This window comes from Psammomys obesus, unplaced genomic scaffold (assembly GCF_907164565.1).
Source record: "Psammomys obesus unplaced genomic scaffold, mPsaObe1.curated_primary_1811, whole genome shotgun sequence".
Lineage (NCBI taxonomy): Eukaryota > Metazoa > Chordata > Mammalia > Rodentia > Muridae > Psammomys > Psammomys obesus.
The window spans coordinates 18,461,930-18,486,322 of NW_026591598.1; the positions used below are offsets into that span (position 1 = coordinate 18,461,930).

At 55.2% G+C, this 24,393-nt stretch overlaps 1 protein-coding gene across 1 annotated transcript in view; it reads right to left on the bottom strand.

The window, feature by feature from the left end:
- Padi1 (peptidyl arginine deiminase 1) overlaps window positions 1–24,393 on the bottom strand; it is a 30,616-nt gene that overhangs the window by 3,873 nt on the left and 2,350 nt on the right. Inside the window, exons 2-14 of the mRNA XM_055611263.1 lie at window positions 14,345–14,525; window positions 13,458–13,530; window positions 12,792–12,853; window positions 11,578–11,695; window positions 11,367–11,492; window positions 10,295–10,467; window positions 10,103–10,206; window positions 9,057–9,180; window positions 8,674–8,781; window positions 7,946–8,097; window positions 2,394–2,538; window positions 1,467–1,560; window positions 843–922 (exon numbers count right to left, since the gene is read on the bottom strand). Of these exons, the coding sequence (XP_055467238.1) occupies window positions 843–922; window positions 1,467–1,560; window positions 2,394–2,538; window positions 7,946–8,097; window positions 8,674–8,781; window positions 9,057–9,180; window positions 10,103–10,206; window positions 10,295–10,467; window positions 11,367–11,492; window positions 11,578–11,695; window positions 12,792–12,853; window positions 13,458–13,530; window positions 14,345–14,525 (1,540 nt within the window). The remainder of the gene's footprint in view (window positions 1–842; window positions 923–1,466; window positions 1,561–2,393; window positions 2,539–7,945; window positions 8,098–8,673; window positions 8,782–9,056; window positions 9,181–10,102; window positions 10,207–10,294; window positions 10,468–11,366; window positions 11,493–11,577; window positions 11,696–12,791; window positions 12,854–13,457; window positions 13,531–14,344; window positions 14,526–24,393) is intronic.

The window sequence follows — 24,393 nt, forward strand, 5'->3', positions numbered from 1 at the left end:
TATATATATATATATATATATATATATATATATATAAACACTGTTTTTATGCACAGCAGAAGAGGGAATCAGACTCCATTACAGATAGTTGAAAGCCACCATGTGGTTGCTGGGAATCAGACTCTGAAAGCCACCATGTGGTTGCTGGGAATTGAACTCAGGACCTCCAGAAGAACAGCCAGTGCTCCTAACCAATGAGCCATCTCTCCAGCCCCCTTGGCTACATTTTAAAATTGTGGTGTGTATGTGTGTGTGTGTAGGCATATGTGGAATTCAGTAATTTCTTTCCATTATGTGGATTCCTGGGATCAAACTCAGCTCATTAGGCCTACCACTAGGAGCCTTTACCTACGAGCCACTTTGATGACCCCTGTCATTTTAGCATACTATCCCAACCACCGTGAGCTGATACTGCCGACCCACCGTAGCCATCTAGGTAAAGTCCGTGGCTTGGTGCGGAGGGGCCGAGGGGCCTCTTCCCTTAGCTGAGCCAAGCACACACACAGGGCAGGCACTGTCTTTGGTGAGGCCCGCCCCTTCCCAGACCTGCCCCACCTGCTCTCTGCACAGGGTCCCTCAGGACCCCATATCTCTGCCTCTCACATTTACGCTTCTGGGGTGAGGCCTTGGATTCGCTTCCGTGGAAGTAGACTGCACCCCAGAGGCAGGCAACTCCACGAGCCTGCTGTGGCCTGACGAAGGCTAGCCTGTCCCCAAGTCTGCCAGCCCCTGAGGACAAGGCCCCCTCCCACACTCTCAGAAACCTGCAGGGCAAACTGGGGCTGGGCCCTGTCCCCAACACCCTGGACCTTGCCACCACACGGCCACAGACCTGTCCTCACCTGTACGTGTATGCTGTCCCTCTTGAGGTGCTTGTCGGCTAAAATATCGTTGATGCTTCTCTTCATCTTATGCTTGAGGCCTGTGAAGGACAGACTGTGACTTCAGGGGCACAGACAGTGTGTGACTTCAGGGACACTGCCTGGAAGCCTCCCTGCCTCATCAGTTCAGGCCTGCAAAGCTAACAGAAGTAGGAAGGGAGAAGAGAAAGGCCGGACACTTGAGAGGCTGTTTCCAGCTGCAGCCAAGGCCTGTCGAAGGTTCAGAAATGCTGGGCAAAGGGCTCCCCAGTGGCTCCCAATGGGAGGCCGGCTTACTTCGTTGTTGATCTTTAAAACCACAATAGGAAGTGTGATTATCATTTTCAATTAAGAGAAGGGAGCTGGAGGCAAGAACGCACCCTCCATTGACTCTGCCTCCAGCAAGGGTTGAGCCCAGGATTTGAACCCAGGGAGGCCCTCTGTACCTCTCCCGAGGTCCAGCCTAGGAGCCACACCACCATCAAAGGATCTGGGGTGACCCTCTGGCCCCTCAGTTTCCTTCCTTGCCCCGGGGCAGCGGTAGGAAAATGCCCACAGATGGTGAGGTGGCATGAGGTGGCAGGTGACAGAGTCGCTGGCACTTACCTTCAAACTGCAGTGCCTCGCCATAGCCCTCCTCCTTCTTCTCCTGGAACAGCTGAAGGCAGGCACTGGGGCTAGCCAGGAGCAGCCGGAAACCCTGCCACAGAGCACAATACATGGCTCAAGGTATGCATTTGTTCGAGGCCAGAGACCTCCAAGGACTCAGTTCAGGAGCCTGATGTGCTTTGGGCTTTATTCTCCCCCTTCCCTGTCCGCCCCACCCACCACCCAAGTGGTCCGCTCACAGGCCATTTTTGCACAAGGGTCTCCCTGCCTGGAATCCTGCTCACTTTGCTCCCAGGAGGCTCAAAAGATTCCTGCCTTCCACCTAATCCAGGTCTCTCCCTGCTCCAGCTGCTCACTGTTCCTACCCTCCTCAGAGCTCTCCCATGCTGGACCAGAATCACTGCGTGCGCACGCACCCCCCCCCCCCCGGCAGTTCTGCTCATGAGGTCTGAGGGCTGCTTTCTTCCTACCCCTCTCTACAAGGCAGTGGAACTCTGTGGCCAGTGTAGAGACCGGAGCCCACACCTGTTTAAAGTCCTCCCCAGCCACCCATAGGTTGTATGGACCTGAGTGAAGCTGGGTTTCCTTATCTGTAAAATGGAGGCAGTAATGGCCCTGTTGGAGGGTTACATGGGTAAAAAGTGTGTATGAGTCCGGCATACAGTAGGTACTAGAGTCATATCTCCAACTCTTACTGGTGTCATTTCTGACTCTTACAGGACCAGCAGGAAGCACACAGTGTCCTTCTGGCCAGAGGCTTTTACTCCTCAGGGAAGCACAGCCTAAGCCTCAGGCCATGCTGAACCCACAGGACTGAGCTGGCGGCATTACTGGTGCCCTGAGGTCCTCCCCGCCCCCCATCAGGCCGGATGGGGCAGAGGTGACTCAGTTGGAAGTCCGTGGGCTGGTGAAGCAGGGACACACCTTTTGGTCAGAGGTGGGGACAAAGGTCATAAACTCATCCACGTGGCCCACGGAAAGCCAGTCGGAGTAGAGTTCCACGGGCGCCTGCACCTGCTGGGCCTGCAGGAAGTCACGGACCACCCTGGCCATCCGACGCCCGCTGGACCTGTGGGGGAGAGACTTGGGCAATCTCCTTGTGCCCCTCTGTGCATCTCGCATGCCCTCACAACCAGAGGGGAAACCGAGGCTCAGGGAGCTACGGTGACTTAGTCTTGGCCACACTGCTGAGAAAGGCCAGGGCTAGACTCCACCGATTACAGGCCCAGAGATTTGAAGCCCAAGCTGAGGTCACTGGGAGTGAGGGTGGAAGGACATCCCAGGAGGAGAGAGGTAGACACCAGCGGCCAGGGGACAGGTGGGGCATGGCAGATGCAGGCCAGGCCAGGGTCAGGGGTCAGGCTTGGCAAGAGGTGGAGCTTGTTTGAGTGAGCCCAGCCAATCACCCTGTGGAGTCTGAAGACTGCATGTTGACGTAGTCTTACTCATTCCAGAGTGTGGGGATTACACACTGCCTCTGGCATCTGGGTTCCCTACTAACCAACCCCCAGAAGTGTCTGAGGCAAGATCTAGCATTTCCTAACCACCCTTTAGCTGGGGAGAGTGCAGCAGGAAGCTTCCTCCAACACCTCCCCATGTAACGGAGGATGGCTTTGAACTCCTGACCTTCCTACTTCTACCTCCCAAGTGCTGAGGTTACAAGCATGCAAGACTACAACTGGTTTCTACGGGGCTAGGGATTTTACTTAATAATTCAGGATGTTACCAACTGAGCTACATCCCTAGGCCCTGGTCTCGGCTTGGGCTTCAAATCTCTGGGCTCGGATCATTAATGTCTGGCTTTGACCTTTTTCAGCAATGTAGACCAGGCTGCCTTCTCAGCTCTCCAAGCCTTACTTTCCCCTCTGGGAAGGAGGACCCACTCAAAGGGTTATTTTATATAAAAAGATCCTGTCCCCAACCAACCTTTCAGCTTAAGGTCATGTCACCCACAAGCTCTCTGACCTGCTTCCACTGTGGAGGCTCTGCCCTAAGCAAGAAGCGATGTGGCCCTTCTTTGTTCTCAGCAACTGGAAGCCTTCTTCCCTGGGTGGCCAGTGGCCTTGTCCTATTCCTTGATGCCTGTCTCAAACTTGATCCTTTATGCTGTATCCAGAGGGAGGCTTTTAAAAGTCCAACTATGGGCCTGGAGAGATGGCTCAGAGGTTAAGAGCACTGGCTGCTCTTCCAAAGGTCCTGAGTTCAATTCCCAGCAACCACATGGTGGCTCACAACCATCTATAGTGAGATCTGGTGCCCTCTTCTGGCACACAGGTGTATGTGCAGGCAGAATACTGTACACATAGTAAGTAAATAAAAAAATTTTTTAAGTCAGACTGTCTCCTGGTTGAAACCCTGATGCCACTCCTATCTCACCTCCAGATGGCTTCTAAGGACCTCCTTCTGATTTCCCCATGGCCCACTCTCTACCCAGCCCCACCCTGGCCCTAACCCTCTCCTCTCATACTCACTCTGGTTTCCTGCTGTCCTCTGAACTTCCTAGATCCATTCCTCCCTCAGGACCTTTGTACCTACTCTGCCTTCCCTCTGGAGTCACAGCCTTCTCCCCAGCATCTCATGGCTCCCCTCTTGCCTATTCCAGGTGTAACTCAAATCTTGCCATCTTTCTCTGAGGTTTTGACAAATGGCGGTCACATCCCAACCCCCATCACAGCTTCATTTTTCTCCATGGCACTGGTTACCACCTAAAATACTTATTTGCCTAGGTCTCAGTCCTTGCTTGGATGCGCACTGTACCGGACTTTAGCCTAGGGGTCTAAACGGTTTCCTGCTCAAGCCCCAGCCTCTCTCATAGAACATCTGTTTCAAAAAAAACTGGTAAACAAGGCAAACGCTTTGGAGCAGCTGCCTAATAGACAGTCTGAAGTCTAGAGGCTTCAGAGGCAGCTCAGTTTGCACAGTGTTTGCCTGCCATGCATGAGGTCCTGGGTTCAATCCCTGATACCACATCTACGGGATGTGGAGGCAGGAGGATCCTGGGCTGTATTTTGAGTTTGAAGTTAACCATGGGTACACGAGACTGACCCAGAAAGTAAAGGAAAGAAAGAAAGAAAAAAAAAAAAGGAAGGAAGGAAGGAAGGAAGGAAGAAAGAAAGAAAGAAAGAAAGAAAGAAAGAAAGAAAGAAAGAAAGAAATTGAAGCCTGGCAAAGACAGGCTTGACAAAGGCACAAATGAAGCTCCTGGTTGAAATTGTGGGTAGAAGGCAGGAACCACATTCTTATGGCCGTTAGTTTAATATAGCATGGGCTGTTTTGAAGGCCGAACAATGAGAAACAGTCCAGCAGGTGTAGGGCCAGGCCTCTCCACGGGACCCTCTCCCACCCTCCTTTCTGGAGGCTGGGGCAGAGGAGGTGGTCCCTGCCCCGGAATCGGCAGATTGGGCTCTGCAGCATCACCAAAGCCAACACCAGGGGGCGGAATTGTTCAATGCTCTGAGCTCAGGAGTGGAGAGGGATCTAGCTTGTTGGGTACCCACTGTGGGCTCAGCTTAGGCTCCTACACTGCTACTTCCTTTAGTCCTCAAGATCATCTTGAAGCTGGGAGGTGGTGGCGCACGCCTTTAATCCCAGCACTGAGGAGGCAGAGGCAATCGGATCTCTGAGTTTGAGGCCAGCCTGGTCTTCAGAGTAAGTTCTAGGACAGGCAGGGCTACACAGAGAATTGCTGTCTGGACAAAACGACCAAACAAACAAACAAAAAAAGATCATCTTGGGATGCACATAGGAAAGCAATGTCACCATCTGAGGTCACCCTACTCTCTTTCTCATCTCGTGCCTCATGGGCCTCTCTTTTCTCTCTCACCTTCATCCCCTATGTCCTCCCAGCCCTGTAAACCCTCTGGCGCATTCCTACCTCAGGGCCTTTGTAACAGCTGCTGTCTTTCCCCGGAACCTTCTCCTTCTGAGCCGTCAGGCCTGGAACTCTCTTCCTTCAAGACTTCATCTCCCTGTTGGATTCTTACCAAGGTTGAGGAGACAGGTACTAATACCTACTGTGTGCCATCCATAGAGTCCTCTCCCAGGGCCGAGTCTAATAACAAGGCAGCCCCATGAGGCTAGGGCTGGCACTGTCCCCATTTTACAGATGCTGTGGCTCACTGGGACTTATTTTGTTTTTAATGGCAGGGTCTCACTGTGTAGCCCTGGCTAGTCTGAAACTCACAGAGACCAGGCTGGCCTGGAACTCACAAGAGATCTGCCTGCCTCCACCTCCCGGGTGCTGGGATTAAAGGTGTGTGCCACCTGCTAGGATCTTGAAGGTGGCCTGCTCTGGTCTGCCAAGGACAGATGTCAGGGAGGACACAGGACAGCAGCCTAACTTGCCAAATCCTACATTAGGACCCAAAGAGGACACCTGGATTTGCGCTGCTCTCTAACCCTGTGGCTTTAGACCAGTAGCCTTCCTTCTCTGAACACCAAGGTCTCATTTGTCCACCAGGGCCTTATTCCTGTTTTTGTTTGTTTAAACTGTTCACAGGCTGGTGTACAGCTCCTGGGTGAGCCACAGCCAACGGGCACCTGGAGACGCCTGTCTCCCTTGCAGGCCCTTGATGCGAACCTACAGACCCCAGAAACAGTCTCTGCAGCTCGAATGGGAAAAGCCCCTGACTGGGACGGATGTGTTTCCTCCACCCCGACTCCAAATCTGTGTGTGTGTGTGTGTGTGTGTGTGTGTGTGTGTGTGTGTGTGCATGTGTGTGTGTGAGGTGTCTTCCTCTATGGCTTTCCACCTTGTTTTGGGGGACAGGTTCTCTTACTGAACTTGGGGCTCACTGTTTCTGCCAGCTTGGTTGGCCAGGGAGCCCCAGGGGTCCTCTTGTCTCTGCCCCTCCCTCCAGTGCTGAGATTACAGATGTGGGCTGCAATGTCAGCTCATTACCACGGTGCTGAGGATACAAACTCACCCTTGCAGAGCAGGCACCTTACCCACTGGGCCATCTGGCCAGCCCCAAGGGAGAGGGCCTTTATGAGGCCCGTTCTGGAGCTGAATAAAATGAGGCATGGCATATAAAAGAAATCATTTGTCTAAAGCACATGAGCATTGCTCACTCGTCCTGAGGACTGCCTTTTCTGGGTGCTGGTTTTTGTTTGCTGTTGTTTTGCTGAGTCGCCCCCCCCCCCCTTTTAGTTTGTTGGGTTTTGGGTTTTGGAGACAGAGCCTCACTCTGCAGCCAAGGCTGGCCTTGAACTCATAATCTTCCCACTTTAGCCCCCTGGGTACTGGGGTTATAGGGTTGTACCACCATGCTCTGCACCCATAGTACTTTCACCCGTGTCTGGCACATGACCCTAAATTCACCACTGACTATTTGCCGGACCTCATGGTGAGTACTGGCTGAGTGGCACTGTGGGCATGGGACCCCGAAGACTCAAAGATTCCTCCCTGAGGACCTCCAGGCCTGAAGCCCAAGCTGTGGCAGGACCAGCCCCTGGGCACCCTCTGAGGTGGGTGTCCAGCAGGACCTCTGTCCATCTCCAGGTAGCCCAGTGCAGCGGGTCCCGGCACCTAGCTTTGTGCCTCATGTGGTACCAGCAAACCCCACCTTGTCTGATTTAGCAGCTGCAGGCTCTCTGCCTCAGGCTTTGTGGCCTTTCCATAGCCAGGGGTCAGCTGGGGTTCAGAGGGCAAGTTGAGGCACACCCCAGGCTCCACACCAACCTCCACAAATGAAAGGGGCATCCAAGGTTTGTGGTGGGGTGAAACCCCTGTGGGCTTTAAGGAGCACACCTCCTCTAGTTATGCGGGGGCAGGGAGGGGCCCCACACAGCATGGTGAGCAGACATCTTCATTTGTCTCAGCGTTAAACCAGCCCTAAACTCCACCACAGTTGGCCAGCACGAGGCCACCAACATGCTCTGCCATGAGGGTACCCGGCCAGCTGCTCGCTCAGTTCCAGCTACCTGTTCTGCCTCGGGGCCCTTCCAAGGTAGGACAGGAGCAATTTTGGCTTCCCTATGTCTGTCCCTATTTAAATGGCAGAGGGTAATGTCACCACCCAGCTTGGCTGACCTCAGGCAGGTTCTCATTAGCCGAGGCTGGCCTTGAATTCTCCATGTAGCTGAGGATGACCTTGAGCTTCTGGTCCTTCTGCCTCCACTTACCCCAGTCTTAGGACCACATCTTGTGACACCTCTCTTGGCTTACTTCCTCCAAGCTGGAGATCAAACCTGGGGACTCATGCATGTTAGGCGAGCCCTGTCGGTGGGCGGGGCTCACCCCCAGCCTCTGACATGCTGCTTTATTGTGGTAATTATGCTTATCAGACTCTGGGCCACTAATTTGACCGTGAGACCTTATGAGCCTTGGGACAGTCATTCCCACGGGCTAGAGAACATCTCCCAGTCTGGGTTCAGTGACAGTCACTCCATGGCTCTGGAGAGAGCCTCCCAGTCTGGAGAGCCATGTGGGTGAGCTCATTGCACCCTCCCACACCGGCACCCCCCAGGCCACTCACTTGGGGAAGCTGCCACCGATGAGGATTCTGCCAAGGGGGTACTCCCTGTTACCCACCGTCACCGGCGGGCTCACGTCCAGGTTGCCGAAGGAATCCAGGCCAGAGGCGCCTGCGTACTCGATCTCCCGGGTCACATATCCAAAGTCAGGACCCTGGGAAGATGGCTCAGGAGGTAAAGAAAGCATTTGCCTCTCAAGTTTGATCCCCAGCACCCACGTAAAAGCCTGGCGTGGTAGCACACACTTGTGACTCTGGGGATGAGAGGTGGGGTAGACATGGGTGGAACCCTGGCACTTACTGGTCAGCTAGCTTAGCCTGACTGGCAAGCCCCAGGCCAACAAGAGACACTGTCTCAAAAAAAAAAAAAAAGATAAGCGGCACAGTAAGCATGTAAGATAAGCATGCCCTGGTAAGGCGTGCTCACTAAGGGTACGTTGCCCTCAAGGCCAGGGCTGGCATTTCTGTTGACTCCCCACTGAGAATGAGCCCCTGACCAAGAACATTCCTGTTCTGTCTCTCCCAGGATGAAGGTGTAATGGAGGGGGTGTCTATTTGCATGTGATTTGCATTCTATTTGCATCCTCAGCTGGACCCTTCCACCCACTCTCCAGTTTGCTGCCACCACCCCCATCAGTCTCTGGACCCTAAAAGACCAGGGTTCCCAGGAGAGGAGCCACCAAACCCAACTTCTGCATCCACCCCCCATGCCTGTGTACTTGGCCACACACCAGGATCTTTTTAAGGGCGAAGTCCCTCAGGCCTCTGTTTCTCGGGGAGTCAAAGACCACAGGGAAGGATTTATGAGGGGCATCGATGTAGCCAAACTCCATCTCATCCTGTGTAAGGAAGAAAAATCTACAGCAGGCTTCCTCCTCAGGGGCTTTCAGAAAAGACAACCCAGATAATGGTACCACCCATGACAGGGGGAGTGGGGGATGGTGGGACTCCATCTAGAAGAACCAGCCAGAGCCAGGACTTCTGGAGGAGCCTCCTTCTGGAAAATGGCCCCCAGTCCTGGGCCAGGCAGACCTATGTCCCCAGGCTTGGCTTCCGTCCTCCCAGGCGCCCACCACCCACTCACAGTCCTTCTCTGGGTCAGCCTGGTACCCACCTGGATCCAGCGATCATTGCGATTTTCTACCCGGGGAACGACCACAAGGTTGCAGTTGGCCTTCAGGGCCAGGTGGGCCATATCCTTTAGAAACTTGTCATTGTGGCCGTGAGCGTCTGTCACGCTGCAAGGACAGTGGCAGCAGCTGGGACCAGAATCCAGCTGTGCCAGGCCCTGTGTCCCTGAGTGCTGAGCTTCAGACCCATTCCTACCCTGGAGAGCCTGGGGGCTCGGGAGTTGGGGGCAGAAATTCGTGGCCTAAATCACACCAGGTGACCAGCATGAACAGGGCAAAGCCAGGCTATGGCGCCCAGGGGCAGGGTGTCTGAACCAACCTAGATGGTCCAGGGTGGCTATGGCGGTGACCTGGGGTTGATGTCACGGATGGAATGGGCAGAGCAGATTGGTGAGGACTCTGAGCAGATGCTCCTGCCTCCAGGCAGAAAAGTAACCCTGCTTGAGCACATTGGCTACATTTTCTTGCTACACATCTTTGCATCTAGCTCAGAGGAGCCTGTCTTCACTCCTATGTGTGATATCTCAAGGGCTGACCAGCAGAGGCCACCAGACACCAGTACATGGCAGAAGGACCGGGACAGCCAGAATAAGCAAGGCTCACAGTGGACCCCGTGGCTGGGTCCTTAGGTCCTCAGAAGACGCAGAAGTGTTTGCAAAAGGTTGAGGCCAGGTCCCCATGGTCCCTGGCACATACCCCTTGAGGCCCCGCCAACCAGATTCTGTTTTGATTTGTTTTTAAGACAGGGTCTCATGTAGCAGAGGCTGGATTTGAACTCCCGATCTTCCTCCTTGTGCCTCCCAAATGAAGAATCACAGGCCTGCATCACCACATCTGGCCCCACTACCCAGATTGAATTCAAGGTGTCTGGGCCTGTGTAGCAGCCGACTTAGAGCTGCTGCTGGTGGCAGAGGTGACATCCACTGTGGTCCCATGGCAGCTCAGGGCTATATGACAGCATCCCTGAGAGAGGCCAGCCTCACAGCGTTATCACATACTGGTTTTGGCAAGGCGGGGCCAGGGGGCTCACCTGCATACATACAGCTCCAGCGGCGGCTGGGTGTTGGGGGTCATGATCCAGGGGGCCACTCGGAAGGTCACGCTGTCTGTGAAGAGTGAGGCCTCGGAGAGGGCCTGGGGGAGAGGAGTGCTCAGTGGCTTTGTGGGTTCCCGGCTGCCCTCTGTCCCTGACCCCACCTCCCAGCCACAAAATTGTACCCACCTCCGTGTCTACCAGGCTGGCACTCAGAGAGACCAGCCCTGAGAAGCTGGTGTCGGGGAAGGTGAGTCCTTCCACGTAAAACTTGATGTCTCTCTCCCCCGGACGCCGCTCCACCTCATAAGACTGATGGTGGGGCCCTAGCACCTGTTTGTAGTTGGAGAGGGAGGTCCCACCTAAGGAGAACAGGGTCAGGCCAACGTGGGGACAGGGTCAGACTGGTGGGACAGGAGGACAGGAAGCCTGTGGCTGGAACCTGGGCCTGAAGCATCTCTGAGGGGGTGCGGGGGGGTTCTGCTTGAGTACCATTCTAGCTCTGCGACGCAGAAGCTGTGTGGTCTCGGATCGATGCCTCAGCCTCTCTGAGCCTCAGCCGAACTGCATAGCAGATAAATAGAGAAGAGCATCTGGCCCAAAAGGTGATGATGATCCAAGCACCTGTCCATGGTGCTTATGAACAAATTATGCCAAATAAGGGACATCCATCGATGGACAATTACGTAGCCACAAAAAGCGAGCAAGTGACAGGTGTGTACCACACAATGGGTGAATCTCATTTGCGGTGACAGAGGATGGGAGTGGCTTCTCATGGGTTTGGTTTTTACTTGAGGTGATTGAATACACCACCACCGAACTGCACGCCAGGCCCCTGAAGCTGCAGTTCTGATGAGTAAACTTTAGCAATTCAGCCAGAATTTGAAGCCAGGACCTGGGCCCCAGCCTGTAAGGTCCCTGACCCTCCCTGCCTACTGGATGGGGCCATCAGATAGCAAGAGTTTAGTGCAGGCAGACTGGCTTGAGGAGCCAACAAGTCATGTGGGATCAGGGAGGACCTCAGTGCCCGGGAAGCCTGGCTTGGAACTCTTGCTCTACCCTGTGTAGCCCTGTGACAGTGACTGCACGTCTGGGCTTCCATTTCTCCCTCTGCGCAATGGGACCAGCAGTCAGGGACACCCGTGCTTGGCTGTCATACTGTTCCCTGACAGAGTAGGCATGACAGCCACAATGAGTTACCAAAGGGTGACAGAGGCAGAGAGCCATGGAAGGACAGATGTGACGGGCCGCCACCGCTCACCCCGGGCACAGAAGACCCTCAGCCTTCTGGAATCGGGCAAAGACGCCTTCAAGAACAGCTTGTGGCTCTCAAAGAGCTCGTCGGGGCCACGGCAGCTCAGCACCACTGGGGACATATCCTGCAGGTCTGGGAGAGTGGCTTGTGAGACAAACACCCCCAACCAAGACCCCCCTTCCCTCCCTCCTCGCCTCCCATGCCTATCATCGCTCACCCTCCAGTGACCTCAGATGGCTGGCATGCAGGTCTTCCCTGGACCCATGGACAGCGTCTCTGTCACAGTTCACCAACAGGATGGCCCCGGAGCCCCGGGAGCCCCAGCGCCAGGTTTTCTGTGGCACACAGGAAGGCTTGGGTTAGTCAAGCCTGGGGATTCTGGGAAGAGGACTAGACATGGTGTGGGTTGGCTCAGTGGTTAGCTCAGAAACTTTTATATTCTGGCTTCGCGTAACGATTTCAAGAGGGACCATGGGCACAAAGAACAGAACTTTCAGTGAGGCTTGGATTCAGAGACATCCATCTGTGGGCCATGGCGCTACCTAAGACTCACTCTGACCTCCATGAAGAAGACTCCCTCATCCCAGCATTCTCCTGGGCCTGACAGCCACCAGTGTCATACCAGTCCTTCCAGGCCGTGGACACAGCTTTCCTGACTGTGGGTCACTACTGTCTCCAACACCCTAAATCTTTTCTCCATTTTTGCAAGAAAGTAAAGAGAAACTCCGAGACCACACAGTTAATATTCAAACCCAGAACATTGTAGGACCTTACGGGTCCATGGTTTGCTTCCATGGCACTCTGTGGGGGCACTCTTGCCCACCCCACTGAGCAGACACCACCTTGTGCCAGGGCCCAAGACATGGTTTTGTTGTAGCCCTCAACTACAATCCCCTCAAACAACCTCATGGAGTCAGTGACCCACACAGACGTTCAGGTGTCTGGTTCCACCTTGTCCACAGAGCCTTTAGATCCAGGCTGCCTCTCCGAGTCTTTCCCTGAACACGGTACCTCCTGTCCCTGCGTGAGCTGCTTCACGCTTCCCGTTGGACAAAGCCATTCTCTTTATTTTCTGTGGCCTAGCTGTAGCTGAACACCGTAGCCCCCTCTACCAGAGGGAGACCAACCAGTTATGCAGCAACCTTCCATGAAGCACCTGCCATGTGCAGAGGTCCAGATCCAGCCCCCTGAACAGAAACTGCAGCAGGCAGAATTAGACAGACCAGGAAGGGTACGTGTTTTCCCAGCAGTCACACAGCATGTCTGTCACACGGCCTAAGCTACTGCTCACTTGAGCCAGTTTGGCTATCCTTCCACGGGCAGAACGGATCCTGGGGTTGGCTGCTCTTCCAGAGGGAGGGCTGTCTGCTGCCAAGATCACCCAGGTCTCTGCCTGTCAGTGCCACACTCTTGGGGTGTCCAGGGTCTCACCTTGTCAACTGAGCCTTTCTTCACCTTGCCTGTGCGGCTTGTGTCGGCATCGAGGGACACATCTGTGAAGGATACACGGGTCAGCTGTCTCTGTGATGGTGGCCCCGCCAGCTTGGCTCCCACCTTGGCTGATGAGGACCCCCAGGCCCAGCTCTGGAGACCTGACATTCAGGAACCCATGTGCTGGTCCCCGGAGCTCTGGCTAGAGTGACAGTGGCAGTTCCGGTGTTGGAAGGACCCAAGTCACTGGCTTGGTCATGTGCACTGGGTGGCTATGTCTTGGTGACCCTGGGTTTCTATGTCACATGCAGGGGATCCTGTAGCCACTGGGAACCTATGATCAGGATCGGTCATCAAAGGAGGCTGCCATGGGCTCTGGGTGAAAGAGGCACATGGCTTTTCATGGTTCTAAGTTGGGTGTCAGGGAGCCAGAGATGTGTGGGAGCCCCTCCCATGAGGAAGCCATTGTGCCCAAGCCCGTAGCAGTGACATTTCTAGACCCGGCTGGCCCTAAGCATCTCAATCCATAGGTCCTGGAGACGTTTGGTGTTCCCAGGAGGCAGAGGGGAGAGGCGGCTGGCTGAGGCCTTCCCCTCTGAGGCCCTACAACCTTCAGTCACCTTCACCACGGTCCAATAGCTACCACAGCCAGGCAGAAGGACTCACCAACACCAGTGAGGTACAGCATGCTGTGGCCCAGGGCTCCAGCCTCCTGTGACTCGAAATATGATACTTTCACCTGGGGGAGAAAGTCAACCCTGAGAAGGCAAGGTAGGGAATAAGAGAGACACACCTACAGCCCCCCTTTAAGCTAGAGGCTTCAGGCCCAGGGTGGAGGCAAAGCTATTTGGCAATTATGTCCTGGGGTACTGTTCCAAGGCCCCAAGCAATCTGAGGAGAAAGGAGGGCTATAAAGCTGGATATGGTGACTCCAGGACATTCCAGGATATGAGAGGGACAGACAGAGAGGGGCCACTGTCCCTACTGGCCTCGGCAGCTTGAGACCTTTCTTGGCACCGTTCATTCTCTGTACGGAGGGAATGACAGCCCCGATCCTATTGTCATAGTAAATTACAGGACTTTTTCCAAAGTCCAGACGCCCACCCCTACCCCACCTGCCCCATGTGGCAGGATTCCTTCCAGGGAAGCGTGTCACAGGCAGTCACGTGCAGAGCCACACACAGGCTCTTGGCTCATCCATCCCGGAGAAAGCTGTGGGCCAGCAGTCGAGGGGACACCGTGTGGGGGAGACGCCAGGGCCAGCAGGGAGCTGCCAGGCAGAGGTGGCTTCTGATAGCTGTGGAGGCTTGACTGGGTGAGCTGGGACCCTGCGTGAGTACGGGTGAGTGTGGCCATGGAGTCCTGACTGGGGAGCACAGACATTTGGGGGCAGCTGGAGGTGTGTGGATCTGAAGGGTGGCCAGGCTGTTCCCGTGTGCTGTGTGGTGTTGGGGTGCGTGAGGTGGGCAGTGGGTCTGTGACTCTGTGGAGCTGTGTCAGGAGATGAGGGGACATGTGGCATCTTCTAGGCCCAGACTCTGAGTGGGGCTTACCCTGAGGTCATTTAAGTCCTTGCTGACTGTGTCCGCCACCACCACCACATCCACGTCGGCATCCAGCGGCCAGCGGGCCCGGCCTGCAGGCTCTGGCACCCGTGCGGGGTCGTAGAGCATGTAGACCTTCACCTCCGAGCTCCCAGACACCCCAAAGGTCTTGGCGCCCTTGGGTACATCACTGTGGAAAGAGGGGGAGGAAGAGACCGGGGGTCTCAGAGACTGGCCAGCTGTTCAGAAGACATCCCTCACCAGTGGGGCGGGGGAGGGCCCTGCCTCCAAGTCTCTCTCTGCCCCCACATGGTCCTTCCTGCTGGTTCATGAAGACACCTGGCTGCCCTGTCTCAGAACCTTCATATAGCTGAGTGTCCCCCCGAACCCCCATCCCACATGAATGTCCACAGGGCTCACAGCCTCAGACTTTAGGGCTCTGTTTAAATGTCCCCTTGTCAACAACCCTGCTCAGGTGGTTAGGGTTAACTGTCAAGTTGACACATCTGGGAATCTGGGCCTTAGAGCATGCCTACGCGGGATTGCCTTGATTCATTAATTGACACAACAGGTTAGTGAGATGGTTCAGCAGGTGTTTGCAGCCAAGCCGGATGATCTGAGTTCGATCCCCAAGGCCCGAAAGGTAGAGCGAAAGAACTGACTAAAGGGAGGAGGGACTTATTTGGGGTCAAAGTTCAAGGTGCAGCCAGTCATAGTGGGGAAGTCAAGGCAGCAGGAGCTTGCAGCAGCTGGCCACATCTGCCCAGTCAGAAGAAGCGAGCTCAGGCCCTCCTCCCTGCAGTTGGTTCATCAGCCCCACTGTTTTATCAAAGCAATGGCAAAAGAAACTAACATCCACCCACCCCTGCCAGCTAAGCCAGTCACCTTCTGCCCTTTCCTGCTTTATCATGTCCAGCTGCCCTGCTCACTCAGTCCCACAGGACAGCCAGTTTGCCTAGCCTGCTGCTAGATCCTCAGAGTGTGGACAGGGCCCTCAGCAGCCATGTGGGGAGGAAGGAATGGACTCCCACTTTCTGCCAACCCTCAGGGGTCTCCCAGGGCCATCTCACTGGAGTGGGGCAACAGTACCCACAGATGAGGGCCCCACAGAGCAGCTTCTCTCTGCCCGCCTGGCACCCCATACTCAGCTGGAGCCCCAGATCTCTTGGCTCGGGAGAGACAGGGAGCCGTCAACCTGCTGGGCCCCTCAGCTGCTGGGCTACCTGCCTGGGGTCCTTCCCCAGCCACTGCTTCAGATGGGGCAGACTCGGGCTATGGGGCACCCAGAGTCAAGCCAGCAGGGCCCTGGGGAGAAGTGTTGCCCATTGACTTGACAAATGCTAGCTGCCTGCCTCTGTGTCAGGCACTAGCTGGGCGTCAGGCTATGCAAAGCCCTCCTCCCTGAGGAGTCATCAGAACAGGGGGCCATATATGCACGTCTCCTGCCCAACCCATCAGTGCTCTGGGGTTGACCATAGCTACTCACGGCTGAAGACAAGTGCACATACCGAGGTCCCCCCGGCCACACAGACAAGGTGCGAGGTCTTTCCTCTTATTCTCCTGCCTCTCCCCTTTCTTGGACCCCTGAGAATCCATGCAAGCAAGCCTCTGGGGAAAACCCTTCCACATCCCCTTTCATAGTCACCCTGTCTCCACCATGTAACTGTCTTCACTGACAATAATGACGAGGGCCACAATCCAGTCACGCTCTATGGCTCGCCACAGCCCCACTCTACTGATGAGGCAGAAGCAGAGGGGAGAGCCAGAACACCTGAAGCCTCCCCTGACCATCCCAGAGCTTTCTTCACTCTGCACATCCATCGCCATGGAAACCTCATGGAAACATCTCATTCCCTCTGTTTCTTCCAGGTGTCCTCATCTTTTGATTTAGAGTGGCATTGATCATAATGGACCCCCCTCCCATCCATAGTGGCTACGTCCTTCTGAAGCCTTATCCCCGTGGCTACTGCCATTCTGCCCACGTGGCTTGGGTCCCCAGCTGTTCCTCCTTGTCCTAAACTGGTCTTGAGGTCGCTAAAGAACCAAGGATGACCTTGAATTCCTGAGCCTCCAGCCCCTGAAGTGAATTTGTTCAGATATCAGCATGTACAAGACGCTGCCCCCTCCCTGCTGGCTGTCACTCTGACCTTGCCCTTGGAGGGTGCCAGCTCCCAGCCCTCCGCAGCCTGCCATCCCCAGGTTTTCTTTGTTGTCAATGGCACTAGCATCCTTGACAGCTCCTTACCACTCCCCTCCTTCCCCCAACCCATGCTTCCAATGTAGCTGCCTCCACCAGGCCTCAGCCATCTCTTTGGATAGGTCCACTATGTCATTAAAGACCAACCAGCCGTGAACTGTCCTGCCAGTACCCACAGGGACCTCCTCTGAATGCTCCCACGCCAAGCGCCCATCCCCTGGGCCTTCTGCACCTGGTCCCTTCTGCCTTCGAAGCTTTGGTCCCAGGCATATTTGGCTCAGCCTTCCCTCTGCCAGCTGCCTGGCAACTCCAGCAGCTGCCAAGGCCAACTCCCCACTCAGTTTCAGAGCTGTGTAGTGGAGACAATGGATTGTCTGGATCCGGTGGCCACTGACCTTGAGTGTGACCTTTGACACTACCTGACTATTGAGCGTTCTCTCTCTCTCTCTCTGCAAACTATTGCACCTTCACCTTCTCCCCCAGGGCAGGTTGCCTGTCCGTCAAGTGTATTCTATCACACCTAGCCCTACCCAAGCTTGTCCCTGGCCTAGGCCAGGGGTGTCACCCGCGTCCCCACCTTCCCTTCTCCCTCATACCCCACTCACGCACACTGCGAACGTCACCCATTCTCATAACCACCGCTCCCCTCACTCTCACCCGTCTGTTGAGCACCCTCTACAAGACAGTTCTTACCTCCTTACCCCCATGGCCTCTGGAACACACCTCCTCCCAGGCCTCAGCCCTCCCCCATACCCAGGCCACTAGAGTTGCTCCAGACCCAGTGCCCTTTCCCCTCTTGCTTAAAACGTCCCCAGCTAGCTGTGAGCTCTCAGGCTCTGCTCGCTTTCCTCCAACCCAGCCTCACCAATGTATTCTTTGCTGCCCCACTCCCAGGCCCGGGGTTAACAGCCTTCAGGGGACACGTAAACGTTTACTATAAAATTTATGAACATAAGCAAGGTACAGTCTACAGCTATCACACTGTATGACACTCCTCATTAGCGAGTGCCTTGTCAAGTCTGGAGAACCCATTTCTCCTCACTGTAGCTGACTGTGGCTGCAGCTCCTACCATAATTTGACAAGGCTGTGGTGTCTGTCCCAGACTGAACATTATCTCACCACTCTGATGGGTGACTTGACTGCGGGTTGAGACGTGTGTGAAACGAAGGTGTCTCCCCTCCATTCGAGGCTCACGCAGTTTAGCAGAGTCAGAGCTGAAAGGTGCGGTGGTTTAAATGAGAATGCCCCCATAGGGTCATATATTCAAATGCTTGAGCCCCAGCTGGTGGAAGGATTAGGAGGTGTGGCCTTTGGGGAGGTGTGTCACGGGGGGGGGGAGGGGGTCTGGGCTTGGAGGCTTCCAATATTCAGGCCCTTCCCAGTTAGCTCTCACTCTGTGTTCTACTTGAGGATCAGGATGTGAGCTCTCAGCTACTGCTCCAGAGCCGTGCCTGCCTCCTGCCTGCTGCTACGTTCTCTGCCCGATGGCCATGGACTCTCACCCTCTGAAACCGAGAGCCCAAAATTAAACTTTCTTGTATAAGTTACTGCCACAGCAATAGAAGACGAAGGATTCACCTTTGCTTTCCAGCTAACCCCTCTGTAAAGGTGTTCCATCCCTGTCTGCCCACCCTCACAGGGAGGGACCAGTCAGTGGCTTCCCTTAAGAGGCAGCTATGGGTAGAATCGGCTTGCTGGGCCCTTCCTTGGGCCATGCAGGGGCCCATCCAGCTCCATCTCATTGTCTTGGTGGTTCTGGCCACCCTTAACCTGTCCATGTCAGTGGCAGGTGCTTAGGGAGGTCCCAGGGGACCAGGCAGTGGAACCATGATTATTTCTTGTGGTGCCCAAGAGGTGGGTTTTGCCAGGAGGGTGCTGTGTGTCCTCGGATTTTCATTCCCTTGGCAGCCTGGCCCTAACCCTCCTAAAGCCTTGGCCATTTGACTGGCACTACAGGTCTGTGGGTGGACCATGAGCGAAGTGACGGCATGAGGAGCTGGGGTAAGCCTAGGAGATCCAGAGTGGGATCTGCTTCCTGCCCACGTCATTACCCATGCTGCCTCTCTGTGCGGTGTCTTTCTGGGAAGCTCCTGGCAGTGTGGAGTCCCCAGGCTCACAGTCAAAGGAAGCCTCCTGTCTAAAATGAGGGGACAAGCATCAGAGAGGCAGAGGCAGGCAGATCTCTGAGTTTAAGGCCAGCCTGGTCTATAAAGCCAGCTCCAGGCCAGCTGGGGAAACACTATGAAACATCATCTCAGAAATAATGGGGAGGAACCCAGGACTGCACTGGTCAGTGTTTGCATCAAAGTGACACAAGCTAGGGCCATTTGGGAAGAGGGAACATCAGTTGAGAAAAGGCCCACTTCAGATTGTCCTGCAGGCAGGTGTGTGTGAGCATTTTTGATTAATGATTGATGTGGGAGGGCCTAGACTATTTCGGGCCGTGCCATCCCTGGGCTGGTGGTCCTGGGTGCTCTAAGAGAACAGAGTGAGCAAGCCATGGAGAGAAAGCGAGTAAGGAGCACTCCTCCACAGCCTCTGCTTCAGTCCCTGCCTCCACTTGCCTGCCTTGAGCTCCTGCCCTGACTCCCCTCAGCGAGACCTCTATAGGCAGCTCCTCACACTCCTCCCTGTAACTAGCAAACACTTCCTTTTGCCAGACTGTGGCAAATAAACCCATCCTTGCCAAGTCTCTTTATCACAGCCATAGGAACAAATGTGAACAGCGGTCACCATCACTTCCACTGCTGTTCTCCAACCCAAGCGTGAGAAGTCTCCCAGGCCCCCTGACTCATCTCTGCTGGGGCAGGGACATGGTGTCTTTTGCTTCTCCGAGACCCACCTCAAATGGCAATGTCTCCCTGAGGTAAGGAGTAGCCTCCTCAGGGTGTGACCTCTGGTCCCTGGACCAGTCAGCCTTGGGTTTATCTCCTCCACAGAGGGGCTGGTGAGAGCTGTCCCCCTCTTCCTCCAGGCTCATTGGTCCTGTGGGGCCTCCTGCCTGATGTCTGGAGGAGGACCAGCCAAAGCAGCAGTGGAGGCCGCAAGAACCGAGAGAGTCCTTAGAGAACACCAAGGGGACATGAGGATGGAGCTGCAAGATGGAGGTTGAGACCCCGCCCACCTCAGTCTGCATGCTCACTCCTGCCTGCCTGCTTCGGACATCTGTCTGGACTGGTGAAAGTGGGGGGCTTCAGGCACCTCGTTTAGCTAAGTGACCTCATCTCTCTTTCATTCACAACAACCCTCTCAGGCGGGCATTTCTGTCTGTATTTAATAGATGAAGACCTCTTCCCAGAGATGTCTCCCTCAGATCACACAGCAGGGAGCAGCACAGTTACCTCCTGTCTCTCCTGTGGCTGATGGGACAAGGAGCGTGTGACTAGAGCACGACCTGCTGAAGGGAGGGACGAGATCACACAAGAGGATGCAGGAAGGACATGGAAATGTTGACATTTCCTTGCAAGTTCCTCATGTGAGCCAGGCTGGGGGACCAAGCAGGAAAGCCAGGGTCCCTGTCTCTGTCCCCACCTGAAAACTGTCTCTGTGACTTTCTGGCTCTGAGAACAGTGTGCATACACTCTGGGTCACAGTGGCCCCGGCGCCTAGCCCCCACCCCAGCAGGACTCAGCCCTTCCCCCACACCTTCCCCTGTAATTACATTTTCTGCTGCTAGGCTGCAGACCTCTACATGGAAGTGTCCACCTTTCAGACCTCCCCGACCCCCTAGCTCTGCAGCTAGGAAGCTTGCCACCTGTTCTCAGGAGGAGAGGGAACAGGACCTCTGTGCCACCCACCCGCACTTGGGCATCGCCAGGGCTTGTGAGAGGGAGCGGAGTCCCTGAGACAGGAGGTCCATGCAGTCTCGGGGACTAAACCAGGGAAGGCCGCAGGTCCAGGTGGCTGGAGCTGATGACGGGTGGCAGGTCAGACCCTGCCGCAGCTGGCAGGCCTCCAGGCTGGCCTGCCCCCCAAAGCCTCTGACCCCGAGAGCCAGCGGTGCTCCCGTTAGGACTGCAAACAGCTCAGCCCCAACATCCTTGTTGTACTGTGTGGTGTGATCACCACCGGACACAGTGAAGAATGGCATCTGGAGGAGACACCGTGGTCCCTGCTCTGTTCTCTGACTTCACCCTCAGCCAGCCGCCTGTCTAAGTTTACTATGCAGAGAGGATGCCCCAAGCAGTCATACATGAGGCTACACGGTGCAGAGGTGAGATTCAAGCCTGGAGCATGTCCACAACCCTGCTCCCACCCCCACCCTCCCCTCACACAGACCCTGCAACCCAGAGATAGAATTCCCAGAGAATTCCCAGAGATTGAGTTCTCTCCTGTGGTAGAACTTGCAGAATCTGAAATCAGGCAGACATGGGTTCAAATCCCAGCCCTGGCAGTTGCAGCCTCTACGACTTCAGACAGTCTCTCTCAATCTCTGTGTGTTTTGGTTTCTTTGCAAAATGGAGATCATAGTCCTCTCTGCCTTGCGAGCTTGCTGTGAGAGTTAACAAGCGTTTTGTGGGAGGCACTGCCAGCAGCGATGGTCACTACAGAAACTAAGAGTCCTGAGAGGCAGGGAGGGCTGGGCACCACACAGGAAGAGAGACAGGGACCCAGGGATGAGAATGCTGCTGTGACCCCTCCCAGCAGACCAAGGATCTAGACTAGGTGTGCCAACCCACAAACCAGCATCTGCTGGGCTGATACTTAAGACGCTGGCACGCAGGAGGCAGGGGCAGGAGGACTAGGCGTTCAAGGCCAGCCTGGATCAGTAACAAGAACCACCCTAAAATAAACAAGCAAATAAAACCAGGGGCTGGGGAACTAGCCCCACTGGCAAGTCCTTGCAAGCGTGAAGACCTGAACTCAATGCCCAACACTCACATTTAAAAGCATGGGTGTGGGCTGGAGCGATGGCTCAATGGTTAAGAGTGCTTTGTGCTCTTGCAGAGGACCTGGGTTCAGTTCCCAGCACTCACTAGGCAGCTCACAACTGCCTGTAACTCCAGTTCCAGGGCATCTGATACCTTCCTCTGATCTCCTTGGACTGCGTGCATGTATACACACACTCCCGTGCATGCACGTGCATGCAAGCGTGCACACACACACACACACACACACACACACACGCCCTCTCCTTCCAGAGGACAATATATATCCATTCACTCAGAAAAGCAGGTGTGAGTGACGGGGCAGGGAGGTAGCAGGAGGCCCTTCAACCAGATCTGGGGAGGGGGCCCTCCATTGGGAGGTGCCACTCAGACACCAGCCAGCCTCGATGCTCTCCCTCTGCCCTCTTTTAGCTGTCTGGAGCTGGCAGGGGTCATGGAGGGCCATGGCTGGCCCGGCATCATATTTACACACTTTGCTAAGGTCTGCACCATATAGGGTGTGGCTGTGACCTCTCCTTCTCAGAGATAGTCATCGCCGGCTCACGGCCACCTTGCACCACCCTGTCATTGCTCAGGGCAGGCTGCCTAGCAAGCCCAGGAGGATAGCCTGAGACAGGCAGCCTCCCCATACTGGATACAGGGGCTCGGGTGGCAGCTGTCACTCCCTATTCTTCAAAGCAGGGGAAGAGTGAAGCCTGAGACCAAAGCACCCCAAGAGAAAGGGCCCTGATTTAAAGGCAGTGCAGCGAGTCACATTCCCCTTGCTTCCAAGTAGGTCTGAGGCCTGTGGGTGATGAAATTCCTCATTAGTAAAATGGGAGAACTAGGGATGCCGACTGTACAGGCACACAATATGATGTCACCCCCCGCCCTAGCTAGCCTGAGAGAAAGCGAGCTCAGAGGGACTAAGTGACTGGCCCAAGGTCACACAGCCTGCAAGGACCAGTAAGACCCCCAGCTATCCTGTTCTGAGAAGCCACCAAGTTGGCCACCCCTGGGCGCTTCCTCCTATCAGTGCAGCCCAGAATGGGGGAGGGGAAAACTTAGCCCTCCTCTTTCCTCACTAAGTCTAGAGGTCGGGTCCACATTCACCCAAGTCCAGAGCCTTGGCAGCCAACCTGGCTCACAGCAGGCCTACTGCCCCTCTGCAGAGTCCCCTGTGGAATAGGGACCTACCTTCACCCCAGCCTAGATAACACCATGCCCAGAGACCTAAGCCAGGAACAGTTTGGTCAAATGTATGGGGCTCACTTGAATGGCTGGGGTCCTGCCCTGGGGCTCAGGGTGCACTCAGAGGACCAAACACAGATCTGTCTCTTCTATGAGGCCAACTTTGCCAGTATTCACAGGTCCCAGCTTTCTCAGTGCCAGCCCCAGACTTACGTGCTACTGGCTAGCGGCTTTGGAATCCTCCTGGACTCTCCCACTTGTAGCTGAGTTCCATCCCTGTCCCCTCCAATTGTATAGCATCCTCTTCCAGCTTGGCAGTCTCCCCATCCCACGCATCCTGGGGGTCTGGACCATGGGTGGAGGGAACGGTGAAGGAGGGCACACCCATCAGGAGGATGCATTCTAACGATAAGGAGGCATCCCCCTCCAGTTCCTCTGTTCAGGAAGGCAGGCGATGGACCTGGCTGGCCACAGCCCTTCCCTGCCTTGTTCCCAGACAGGCAGAAGGATTTGGGTCCAGGAAAGAGAGAGAGAGAGAGAGAGAGAGAGAGAGAGAGAGAGAGAAGAACAAGGGCTTGAATGTTAAGCTGCTGAGAACCCAAGAGGAGAGGACCCAAGGAACAAGTCACAGATTAGAATCCAAGTGGCAGGAAGAAGAAGCCTGTGGGTGCCAGAGGGATGGACCTCCAGCCAGCTCAGCGTGGTAGGTGGCAAGCAGGTGCTGAGGAGCTGTGTCTGTGGAACCAGGGAGAACAGCCCTCTGAGGCCAATACCAATAAAGGGCCTTCTGTTTTGACAGTACCAAGGATTAAACCCAGGGCCTCCTGCTCTACTACTGAGCTATCTTCCCCACCCCCATCCCAGCCCTTAGGTCTCTTTGCACCTTTCAGTTTTGAGACAGGGCCTCACTCAGTTGGTCTGACTAGCCTCGGATTTGCAATCCTCCTGCCTCAGCCTCCTAAGTGGTGGAATGACAGGACATCCCCACATCCTGTCCGATGCCAACATTCTATGTTGTGACGATACCCACTGTCCATCCACTGTCCCACCTCTGGTAGCCCCCAGGCCATCAGGGAACCGAAATGGGCTTTCTTCTCGGTGGCCTCACATAGCCCGGGAGCTCAAAAATGTAAGCGTCTGAGCATCACCTCCACATAAGGGCACTCACTCTTCCTCCTGCAGGTACAAGGACAACAGGCTGGAGCAGTGAGATAGGGTGCCCAGCCTGGTCCCAGCGGCGCCTGCAGCCTGTCAGTCCCTCGAATTAGAATCCCATCAATCCTATAATTACCTCTCTGGCCACCCAGCCCAGCTCTGCCTCCCCATCCTCCCGTGAGTGCTGAGAGCATTTACCTAAAGTCAGACAGACACACCTCGGGGCACTGTTGGTTTTGGACTTCAGGAAAGCCCCAGAGATGCCCAGGCCTGGTCCTTCCTGTAGCTCATCTGAGAGGCTCATGATGACCCATCTGTGCCCACATCCCAGAGCTCTAGGGCCTGAAGATCCCATTTGGCCTTGTGGAAAGGGAGGTGAGGGTGTTGATGTAGCCCCACTGGGGTGAGGGTGTCAGGATGCCGAAGTAGCCTATTGGGGATGGGAGTCAAGGTGGTGAGATAGCCCACTGCAGGATAGGTCTCAGGGTGCTGAGATAGCCTATGAGGATACAGGAGTCTGAGCTAGCCCAGTGGGGGATGGTCTACCACACCTGCAGAGTCTGGTTGCCCCACGGCACACAATTAACCCCACATACAATCATTTCTTTTTTTTCCAAATAGCCAGGCCATATGGCCCCTGGGGGAT